At 48.1% G+C, this 12,194-nt stretch overlaps 1 protein-coding gene across 1 annotated transcript; it reads left to right on the top strand.

Moving 5' to 3' along the window:
• The first annotated feature begins 276 nt into the window (after positions 1-276).
• Positions 277-4,246, top strand: LOC124652390 (protein NRT1/ PTR FAMILY 2.11-like). Its single transcript, XM_047191406.1, has 2 exons — positions 277-559; positions 2,451-4,246. Exons 1-2 carry the CDS (start codon positions 397-399, stop codon positions 4,103-4,105), a joined length of 1,818 nt encoding a protein of 605 aa, XP_047047362.1. The 5' UTR covers positions 277-396; the 3' UTR covers positions 4,106-4,246.
• The last annotated feature ends 7,948 nt before the right edge of the window (positions 4,247-12,194 follow it).

The raw sequence follows: 12,194 nt of genomic DNA, 5'->3' as shown, positions 1-12,194 counted from the left end.
ATTTGCTTCTCTTCCTTTCACACACACATACATGTATCACATGCATTACATAGTCTGAACCACGGAAGCTAGCCAGATGTTGCTTTCTGCAATATCTATCTCCAGCAAGGTTCCATTGAGTGGGAGGAAGAGAGAGAGTGAGTGAGAGAAACTTTGCTAGCTTCTTCTGTGCCGTCTCTCTCTCTCACTCTCAAGCTGCTAGGTAGTATCTTGGAAGCAAGATCCCATATATACTCTGGCAGTCAGGCTTTCAGGCTTATTTATAGACCTTGCATCTTCTCCTACACTAGCTGCAGCAACAGCCACACTGCCTACCAAACTGACTAGTATCTGTTTCGGTCTTATGCGTGTGGCTGCTTAGTTAGTTAGAGCAGGGGTTGCCAAGAAGAAGTATAGATGGACGTCGCCGAGCCTCGGCAGAAGCATGAGGAGCAGGAGCCCAAGGCTAGCATGGAGAAGACGGTGAAGGCTGGCTTCTCCGAGGACGATGACTCGTCGTCGGAGGCCGGCGAGCCCGTGCAGAACCACCGCGGATGGAAGGCTATGCCGTATGTCATAGGTGAGTGACTACCTCCTGCCTGTCCTTGCTTAACTTCCCTTGTACCTTCCTTTTCCAACAAAACACTTTCGTCCATCTTTCTCCGCCGGACTCTGAAACGAGTTAGAATGCACACTGCAGCTCATTAACCTCACATTAATACATCTGCATATATAGGAATAATATCAACCATATTTTTTGTGATGAAATTAATTTGCATCGTGCTTAATTCCACCGAGAACTGCTATTGATTCTTTGCACTGAATCTCAACTAACTGTAGTACATGTGGCCAAACTGAGAAAAGCGAATAGTAATAAAAGGACAATAATTCAGTCAGTAGCCTGCATATGCCATGCCATGCCATGTAGTGATGTAGTCATGTCCCCAACGGCCATGGCTATGACAATCAATAGTGACCACAAATCTACTCAACGTGATCAAATCAACATGTACATGTACGTATGTGGCCATCCAAAGAAAAAGAGAAAACAGGTCACGTGTCTGGCTTGTATCCAGGTCCAGAGAAGCACCTTCGTGCCCATGCAATGCATGTGTACCTCCGGCCACTCATTCTTGGCCAGCCCTGCAGTTATCTTCTAGTTTTGTTTTGTTTTGTTTTGTTTTAATAAGAGGGAGCGTCGATGAGATGCATCATGCATATAGTTTTCTTTGCAAGGGTTATGCATTCATACATAGCAAAATGGTGTTGAAACATATACTGCAAGATAATGAGTTATCACGAAATAAAATTCACATTTCACAGCATTGACTGTGGTCTTATCTACAAGGGCACGTAAATGGTAGTGGCCGGGAGAGCTGGACGCCCTTCCCTTATCCATGAAAAATCTACACCTACAAGGGGAACTTCCTAGATAACTCACCAGTCACTACTTCCAACAACTTTTTGTTCCTTCTCCGTTTTTCCTTGAGCAGACTTTTCTCTTCATGTTTACGTAGTGGTCTAATATCATTTATAAAAACTAACCTTTATGTGGTTGCAACTAACTTTTTTAGAAACACGATGCAGATGCAAACGCTTATAAATACGCTTACACACTCACCACTCCGAAGCCATGCGTGCACACCCTATCTCTATGAGCAACTTCAAAATACTGAGTTGGTGGATTTTGAGCTCGATACAACGGGATTGTCGCGTCCCACTGAAAGAACGTTCTACATTAGTGAAACACCAAAGCATCAAACATAGGATTTTATCTTTGAAGGATTCAGGTGTTGAGGTTACTCCCTTGGTTTCAGTATGGCATCTAGACTCTGCAAAGCTCTAAGTAGCAAATCTAATGGTTAAACTTTACACAGAAATGTATGTAATAAAGATTTAAACATTAAAACAGAGAAAAACCTAATAGTATAATGTTTATCTAAGAAAATTTAGTAGTTCCTCGTTAATTAGTAGCCAAAGGAGGTAGTAGTACCGAATACTCGAATAGGAGTTTTGCATGCTCAATATTTCTCTTTCGAAGCATGCATGCCATGTTAAATTTGTATATAGTTTTTAAATTTATGAATTCGTGTACCTTTTAGGGATAATTTCTTTGTCAAATTTGGAATAGTTTTCACATGATTATTAATGAAAGGTTTTTGGTTAGGATCTACTGCCAAATTATGGGCCAGATCTGTACAAGCCAATCTTATAAAACATTTGAACTTGATGCAAACCCAGATAAAAATATGTCAATGCACATCCATTACTTAATATAACTAACATCTACATAACAAATTTACATATTTTAAGATTGATATAGCTTCGATAATGTTGGGAAATAGCAGTTGAATGTGAGAAAACAATTACATTGAAATATGTCTGCAACCTGGTTTATTTTTTCGAGGAACAGTTACTAATGTAATTGACAAAAACCGAGAAATGAAATGACTTTAAATTTTTTGGTGCAGGGAATGAGACGTTCGAGAAGCTCGGGACGATCGGGACGGTGTCGAACCTGCTGGTGTACCTGACGACCGTGTACCACATGCAGGGTGTGAGCGCCGCCATCCTGCTCAACGTCTTCAACGGCACCAGCAACCTGGCCACCGTCGCTGGAGCCTTCATCAGTGACACCTACCTGGGCCGCTACACCACCCTCGCTGCGGCCACCATCTGCTCCTTCACCGGCATGGTCATCCTGGCCCTCACCGCTGCGCTCCGCTCCCTCCACCCTCCCAGCTGCAACCCCAAAGCAGCAGGCGTGCAATGCCAGGGGCCCTCGGGCGGCCAGCTAGCCGCGCTGCTCACGTCGTTCTTCTTCCTCATCATCGGCGCCGGTGGCATACGACCGTGCAACCTGGCGTTCGGGGCCGACCAGTTCAACCCGCGCACCGCGGACGGGCGGCGCGGCATCGCCAGCTTCTTCAACTGGTACTACTTCACCTTCACCGTGGCCATGATGGTGTCCGCCACCGTCATCATCTACCTCCAGAGCAACGTCAACTGGGCTCTCGGCCTCGCCGTGCCCGCGGCGCTCATGGGCCTCTCATGTGCCGTCTTCTTCATGGGCACGCGCCTCTACGTCTGTGTCCGCCCCGAGGGCAGCCCCTTCACCAGCTTCGCGCAGGTCCTCGTTGCCGCGGTTCGCAAGCGCCACCTACGGCGACAAGGTGGCACCGGAGGAAACACACTATTTGACCCGCCGCACAGGAGCAAGGTCGTCTCCAAGCTGGCCTACACTGACCAATTCACGTGCCTCGACAAGGCAGCCATGCTTACCCCTGAGGAGGAATCACTCTGCGCCGATGGGAAGGCGCCGATGGACCCGTGGCGGTTGTGTAGTATGCAGCAGGTGGAGCAGGTGAAGTGCTTAGCGCGCATCATCCCAGTGTGGTCATCGGGGATCGTCTACTTCATGGTGGTCACCCAGCTCGGCACCTACGTCGTCCTCCAGGCGGCGCAGACCGACCGCCGTGTCACCGCCAGCAGCAGCTTCCAGATCCCGCAGGGCTCCTTCGTCGTCTTCGTGATGCTCGCTCTAACTCTCTGGATCCCAGTGTACGACCGTCTACTCGTGCCGCTGCTCCGCCGGATCACCAAGCGCGAGGGTGGCATCACCCTGCTCCAGCGGATCGGCATCGGGATGGCGCTCTCCGTGGTCACGATGCTGGTGGCGGCGGCGGTGGAGCGCCGCCGCCGTCGGATCGGTCCGGTGATGTCGTGCTTCTGGCTGGTCCCGCAGCAGGTGCTGGCGGGCCTGTCGGAGGCGTTCGCCGCCATCGGGCAGACCGAGTTCTACTACCGGCAGTTCCCCGAGAACATGCGAAGCGTCGCTGGGGCGCTCTACTTCCTTGGGTGGGCACTGGCGAGCTACGCCAGCGGGCTCATGGTGACCATCCTGCACCGGACCACGGGCTGGCTGGCGCAGGACCTAGACGAGGGCAGGGTGGACCTGTTCTACCTTGTCACCGGCGCCATCGCAGCGGTCAACCTCGTCTACTTCATGGCGTGCGCACGGTGGTACAGGTTCAAGAAGTCAGATGACGACCACACCGGCTCCGGCGCCGGCGATGCCGACCTCGACGAGAGCCCGAAGAAAGCGGCGAATGCAGCGCCGGTTTAGTCATTTAGTTTAGGGCCTGCCCGTCGCGGTTCAGAGATGGATATGCATGCATAGTGTGGTATATACTTATCGGTTGTGGTGAATCCACATATTGCTGTGATCTATACAGATAATAATCCTACACCTGCAAGATGTTTCTTACGGAATTGTCTTCTGTGTTGGGTTGCCTCCAGCGACACACGCCGAGCAGCCCTCCTACCAAGAACGCTGAACCAGTTCTCCGGCGATGAACGCTAGACGGAAGAGATGAACTCAATATGAACTAGAGACACAACTATTTTTGGCGACGAACGGACACCACGTTGCACAGACAACGTTCTTTTTATTCAGCTCAAACTGGAAATCTCTAGCTGGCTCATACCAAACCAAAGAGCACTAATTACAAGAATACTATGTGAGCGTTGACTTCGGCGAACTCTTTCAGTTATACAATCTCCGGGCTCTCGACAAATCAATCATCAGTTGCTATTGTATGTAAGTGATTTATTTATGTAATTTGAGAAGTCTTTAGCTCAGCTCGTTCATTGTCTGCAAATTATAATCTTTTGTGCGCTATATTATGCAGATCGAAGATGCTTGAATGCAAAAGGGATAAAATAAAGCACATTGGGTTCATTGACCCGGATACAATGCATGAAAAACCATAGAGGATCACATCTATAACAGAGATACGCCGGAGACTTTGCTAAGGTTTTTGAAGCAACAACGTGACAAAAGGATAATACTTTGGCCTTACAACTTCAAGTGAGTGTTACTGTCTTATAACACATTCTATTTTGCTCACAAGAAGTTCAAATTTTAACTGATGACTTATATATATGACACTGGATATTTAAACGTGCGCAGGTTCCACTTTATTCTTATTATCATTAAAATGTATGAAGGAGAGGTTGAAGTATTTGACTCACAAACCAAAGAGGCCATACTATACAAGACGTGTTTTTTTATGCTCAAAAAGTAATTTTAATTCTTATCGGTCTTTTCGGTAATTTCCTGATATCAACTAATTGATAACTCTTTTATGCATTTTATTTTGTCGGACAGTGTATGGGAAATGTTCATCAAGGAAGATCGGTCCCATGAATGGAAACCGAAGCTGACATGGTGTGCGGCCAATGTAAGTAGTACTACCTAGGTCCACACACCTTTATCATACTTGATTATTGTTTCACTGAATTATATTCTTGTACAGAAATGCCCGCAACAACCAGAGGGGATTAATCTATGTGGATACTACGTTTGCGATTTCGTCCACAGAATTGTCAGCGAGAGAACGAATAATCAAAGAAATAAAGAGGTACGAAAAAAATATTCGCAAATTTATTTTGTTATCATAAGTTGTGCTTAGTTTCAGTAAGAATTGTTTGTTTGTGATTTGATATATATACACACACACACATAGCTCATGTATTCATTTGTATCTCATTCTTTTACAGTTGGCAAGAAAGCGGGACAGGATCTCAATCGAGGAACGCTTCAAAGCAATTGGCGATGAATTGGCGGGATTTTTCCTTCGGGACGTCATACCACCATTCGGAGAGTTCCACTATGAATGAAGATGTACATGCAACATATAGTTTGACTCGGAGAGTACCACTATACTACATGTAATAGATAGTATGCCTCGGAGAGTACAACTATATATGCATGAAGATCGATCTTCATGCATACTACTTAGTTTGCGATCTTATGCAATTACATGTGTTATATTATATGCACCAAGTTGCTATGCATCACCTTTATCTTCATGTACTACCTAAACCCAAACGCGTAGCAGGCGCATCGACGCGATATGAAACGGTCTGATACCCCTAAACCCCTCCTAAAACCCTAAACCCTGAATTCTCTGCCGCAGCAGAGATTTCTGCATTTTCTCTGCCGCGGCAGACAACCTTTGGTACCGGTTCGTATTACAAACCGGTACCAAAACTCCCTAGCCTTGCGCCTTCCTGGGCGCCCACGTGGAGGCCTTTAATACCGGTTCGTAAGCAACCAGTACGAAAGGGGGGGCTTTTGTACTGGATCTTTTGTACCGGTTGCTTAACCGGTACAAAAGCCCATTAGGAACCGGTATTGATGCCGTGCACATGTAGCTAACTAACTTGTGCATGCAAACTAACTCAGCTATTCTCTTGGCTGACCGCACATCTTGCCAGTCAGATTATGGCTAACAATCTCCCTCCTAATCTGCACTCACCATTGCTGGAGTTGTTGCAGCTGCCGTCGTCTTCATCGCCACCGGCCACCTCAATGGCCTCCCATCCTAACGCGGCCACTTCTGATCAACGAGCAGTACGGGGCTTTATACCTTGGCACAGCGCAGGTGCATGCACGCACGTTCACCACTTGCTCGTGCATGAACACAAGCTACCCAGCTCGATCTGCGATCCACTCCGCGCGCACAACACGCTCGTACGTGCACAACACGGCCAGCGTCCAACGACCCAGCTCGATCAACCCCGCTACTCTCGCCGTAACATCCATCTTCTTCCTCGGTGACACACACCGAGCTTATTCTCCGCTGGCGACAAACGCTAGACGTTCCGGCGCACATACGCCGTAGCTTCTCCTCCACGATCCTCCCGTGCATGTATGAATGGCGATCCAATCTTCTCGTACACGCATCACACCCGGCCATGGATCCAAGCATCCGCTTCCGTCCGAGCCATCGTGCTCCTCCACGTGACTGCACCTCCATGGTCGCTGCTCCTCGACCGTTGCACTGAGGCCGCAGCACAGCACCTCCATGCCGGCACGTCGCCGCGCCACCACGCAGGTCCTCCACGGCCTCCTCGCCGCGCCGCCACAGCCTCTGCGCCAGCACGCAGCGCCTCTGCAGCTTCAGCGCTCATCGCACATACGACGTCACAGCGCGCCGTCTCGACGTCGGTTGCGCTCGCCACGGACTCACTGCGCGCCACGGTCCCGAACCTTGAGACTTCTATGTTGGGGCTGCCTCCAGCGGCACATGCTGAGCAGCCCTCCTGCAACGAACACCGAACCAGTCCTCCGGCGACGAACGCTAGACGGAAGAGATGAACTCGATATGAACTAGGGACACAAGTATTTTCGGCGACGAACGTCACGCCGATCAGCCATACTCGGAATGCACGGAAGCTACACCTGGAGACAACATCTTACTCCTCTTGCTACTTAGCTAGCTCTTCTCTACACACACCAGGCAGCCTCTTTAAATAGTCTAACGCACGCACCTAGCGCTGGCTCTGATCGTGTGCCACTCAAGCACTAAGTTAGGCCACCAACACATGACTACCTTACACGTACACCTGCAGCTAACTAACTTGTGCATGCAAACTAACTCAACTATTCTCTTGGCTGGCCGCACGTCTGGCTCCACGAATGTTGGGAGTCAGATTATGGCTCCACATTCCACAAGGAAGTGATTTTAACTAAGGACAATCTCCTTACACGCAATTGGCATGGATGTAGCAATTGTTTTTGTGATCAAAAGGAGACCATACAACATCTTTTTTTCTCTTGCTGGTTTGCTAAAAATTTATGGAGGATCCCTCCACCCGCTAATTAATGTTACAAATTTATTTGGTATCACCAAAAAAGATAAAGATCTTGTTGGAGTTGGTGTATGTGCTCTTCTGTGGGCTATATGGATTGTGCCTAATTTTGTTTAACAAAAAGAGTTACCCATCCTTTCTATAGGTTATCCCTTTGGTTACCCACTAGATCCATATGTGTTCCTATCTTCAGCCAGCGGGGGAGCATCAGGACATGGATACTGGGTGCAACCATTTGGGACGGTCACACGGGATTTCTACAGCCGGTGTGGTTGGCGGTCTGATTGGTGTATCACTTCATGATGTCTGGACTACACTCGATAGTTTTGTTTAGATGGCTGATTCATGTTGAAACACTGTGTGATCCGTGAATTGTAATAATCAGAATGATGTAATAATGTCGTACTTTTTTCAGCAATAAAAAGGGGTATGCATCCGATTGATGTAAAGGCTGGGATGACTCATTTCGAAGAAAAGAAAAAAAACATTATGGCTAACAATCTGTCTGTAGTTCTAGCATTACTCTTAAAAAGGTCAGGAGACCTTAGGAAATGATCAATACTCCACACGAAAACAAAAGTCAAACAGAGCAGTTAGCTGAAGCCTGATTCACAGAATAACTTCAGTGTCACCCTCCCCTCCGCTCCAAATCTATCTATTCCCCTCAGGAGCGGAGATCGGTCAGCCAGCTCCATGCGGTAGAAACATGGGCTGCAAGCCCATTTTCGGTAGGATGGAGTGCGATTGAAATATGACTTTTGTTGGGCTTAAAAGGTCTGGTCGGGTTTGCCTTTCTTTCCTTTTTCTGGCGAATAGAGCGAACCGAAGTTGGGTTGTATCGGGATGCCATGACCGGGAGCCTCATTGTCGAGATTGGACGCGGCAGCGAGGACCTCGTGGGTGACGGAGGGAGGCTGTTGGATATGGTGTAAAGTTGTTAGCGGCCGTGTGGCCTCGGTTGCGAGCAGAGGTGACACTAGGGTCGATTCCTGCAGCTGCAAGTGATGCTTGCGGAGGCGGGGTCGATTTGTTTGTCTGCGAGCTAGTTGAGGCGGCGTGGGATCTCGTGGCGGTGACAGCAAGCTCCTGGCGGCGGTGGCAAGCACGTAGCTGCAACAGCGAGCTACAACTCGATTAGTTTGGCAGCGAGAACGAATCAGACAAGTTCGACTCGGGTGGAAGGTACGTCGATTCATTCGCCAGCAGCCTCGATTCGGTGACGGCAGAAGTCAATTGCTTAACAACCAAGAGGGAAAAGCATGGACTGGGGCACCCAAACTGAACTTTTTGTTTTGGTTCCTCATCACTTACCTGCACATATAAAAGAGGATGAAAGCCCCTTTCGGGAGTACGACACACACGTCCCGGGCTAACCTTCCGCGGTCCTAAGAGCATCTCTAACAGATGATATATTTTACATTACCAAGAAGTGGTGATTAAAAACATTTTATATCGCATTGCCAAAAATATACATTACGAGAAACGTTGTGATGTATTTTACATCATCGTGCCAGTGGCAGGTGATGTAAAATACATCACCACTATGTTACCTCCCATTTTAACTATGAATGATCACCAGAAATGTATCAACAACAAATATAACTAAATCTATTATCAACATCATAAGACACATATACAAATAGTCTTGAAATCCATGTTGCGTAGCATATAAAATAGTTCACCATCGACATAGTTCAACAGAAGCACATATGAAATGTAGATTTCAAAGCATGAAATAGTTCATCGACATAGCTCACCACAAACACATAGTTTATCGACCTACTTCGTGCATCATTTCTATTGTTGACCTCATGTGCTTGCACTTATTCCTCCATGGTGTAAGTGGGGACAGAAGATTGTCGCCGCCCATGACACATATGTTGTTGCTGCCCATGCAACCTCCATTGAGGTCAGCCGTGGTACCTTTAGTGTTGCCGGCATGGCTCCTCCCATTGCTCCAGTTAAACCGCCAGCCATGCCACCACGCTAGCTCACATGGCTTGGCCCATAGCACCCATAAAGGTACCCATGCCACCTCCCATTGCTCCACCGAATCCACTCATTCCACCTCATCTTCAAAGTCATCTTCATAGTTTGTCTCATATTCTTGCAATTGATTGTTATACTCTTGTGATGCAAAATTCATATGTTGCATAAAGACTCATCATCGACACTGCATATTTAGATGCAAAAAATAAATCAAACACGCATAATTGCATTGAAAAGTGCTAAAAATAATAGAAAATGTATACTATACCTTTGCAACATATTATCGGTGACGTACGATGAGTTTGGAGGGGGAAACATGTGATCCTCCCCTTTAGTCGTGGGCAGCAGTGGCAGAGGAGGTGACACAAGGGGGTCTTCCTGTTGGGGAAAGCGTATAGAAAATAAAAAATCCTTAGCATAACCAAGATCATATGCAAGAGAGGAGGTAACGGATCATACCCTCGTAAATCAACCTAGCGGAAGTAGTCGATGATGAGGTTGATGAAGTCATGAGTCGATCCCCGCAACTAGTGTGCTCTAGTCACGAGGAGATGTATTATCCCTCGAACACTCCTAAAAACAAATATTGCACGTGCAACAACTCCACGGTATCCACACGTATGGGATCAGGAACACCATGCCGAAATGTGATCAAGCACATCGTCGAAGCGGGAATGTGTCAATGAAGATCCGATAGTGCTTTCGTGAGCCCGACTAGATTAGATCTAGGCAGGAATAGATCTCGGGCAGCACTTCGTGAACAAGAAGGGGGAGTAGAGAGCCGTGGTGGTCCTCCGGTCACATCGTCTAGGATGAGGGAAAAAGGTAGGGTGGCACGGTGTAAGGTACATTGCCCCTATGTGTGGTTTTGGTAATTAATGACAACCCCTATGGACTAATGTTTTCATTGAGTTTATATGAAGGAATATTCCATAGGTACTACTTGCTCTCCATGTGTTGGATTCAAGTATGGATGCCATGAAGATAAATGTATACCTTGTGTATTGGATCAAGAACATCGTATGAGAAGATACAAGGTTGAGTTGGACAAGTTCAAGATGAGTATCTTGAGTGGATCACATGCTTGAAGCTTGTCGTCCATTTGGTGATAATGGACATGTGAAGATGTGCATCAATGGGGCTTTCCCATCATAGTGTATGGGGGAGCATTTGTGAGTCTTCACGAAGCAACATTGGTCAAGTGTGGCATTCCGGCTTGAGTGAAGCTTGAAGAGTTATCATCAAGATCAAGCGCGATGCGCAAGGCAAAGGTATGACCTTGCTAGGTTTTCCTTTTACCGGTCTCAAGGTGGATGTTGGGAGACCGGATTATAGGATAGATAGCCGCACTATTAAGAGGGGCTTTCGGTTGAGTAACTTGATCACATCGTCTTAGGGAGCTCAATCCTTTGCATACTTTTCATATCCTTATTGCTTCTTGGTGTTTCTCTATGTGAGGTTCTTGAGCTTGTTGCTAGCTTTACAACAAGCCCAAGTTCATCGAAACGGAGTTCGCATGCATCTTCTATTGCGTTTTCGAGGTTGGGTGAGTTTACCGGTTATTCATGATATAAGGTTCTATCCTTTTATATTCATGATAAAATTCCCTCCTACAGTTTCTTGTGTTTGCACTTTCTATTGGATAGCATTTGTTGTTATCTTTCCAACAAAATTGGTTTCATGTTAATCGGAGTTCGGGAGCAATAGTTATTAAAGAAAAGATAAAAGAAGAAAAAGAAAAAGAAAAAGAAAAGAAAAAAGGGGGGCGGCTGCCCGGTCTCCGACCGGTCGACCGGGCCACTCACCGGCCCACCCGGGACAGCCCCGGTCTCCGACCGGCCAACCGGCCCATGCGCCGGTCAGCCCAGCCAGACCTCCGGTCCGACCGGACCGTGACCGGGCCGCCGTCCCATCCGGCCCAGCGCCCGGCGCCCCACCGGGCCGCCCAGCTGCTCCCCCGGCCGAACCGGCCTCCCCGCCGGACTGGGCCGCCTCCCCCGCGCGGCCCGCTCTGCTCCGCGCCACCCGCACTGCTGGGTCGCCTTCCCGCCGCTCAGCCCACGCGGCCGCTGCCCCTGCGCGCCCCTGAGCCTTATTCGCCGCCCAGCGCAGCACGAGGCCTCGCCCGGCTGCTGGGCCGGTCGGACCGGCTGGGCCACCGGCCTCCTCAGCGCCTGGGCCGGTCGACCGGCTGGGCAGCCGGCTGGGCCACTTTTTGGAGCTTTTTTTTCTGCCCGTTTTTCTGTCTTTTTCCCCCAACAGTTATTTTTCCACTTGGGCTATAAATACCTTTCTTCCACCTTGAGCCCAAGCACTTCTTCCCTTTCTCTCACCTCCATTGTTGCATTTGAAGAAGTTGCTCTCTCTCTTGTTCCCCCCCCCCATGATTCTTGCTCATATTTGAGGATTTGAGAGAGGAGATCTAGATCTACACTTCCACCAAACCAATTCTTCTCTAAGTGAGGGAATCTCTTGGGATCTAGATCTTGGAGTCTTTAGTTGACTTTCCCCCTTGTTCTTCCTCTCCAATCTCATCCTAGCATTCGTTGCTTTGGTGGGATTTGAGT

This window comes from Lolium rigidum, chromosome 5 (genome assembly GCF_022539505.1).
Source record: "Lolium rigidum isolate FL_2022 chromosome 5, APGP_CSIRO_Lrig_0.1, whole genome shotgun sequence".
NCBI lineage: Eukaryota > Viridiplantae > Streptophyta > Magnoliopsida > Poales > Poaceae > Lolium > Lolium rigidum.
Note: the sequence above shows the minus strand (reverse complement) of the source record. Positions and strands in the feature narration are given on the sequence as shown.

Bases quoted from the DNA above. Each gene is read 5' to 3' on its own strand.
- LOC124652390 (XM_047191406.1), top strand. From the start codon at position 397: ATGGACGTCGCCGAGCCTCGGCAGAAGCATGAGGAGCAGGAGCCCAAG. The intron at 560-2,450 runs GTGAGTGACTAC...TTTTTGGTGCAG, and splicing joins GGCTATGCCGTATGTCATAG to GGAATGAGACGTTCGAGAAG.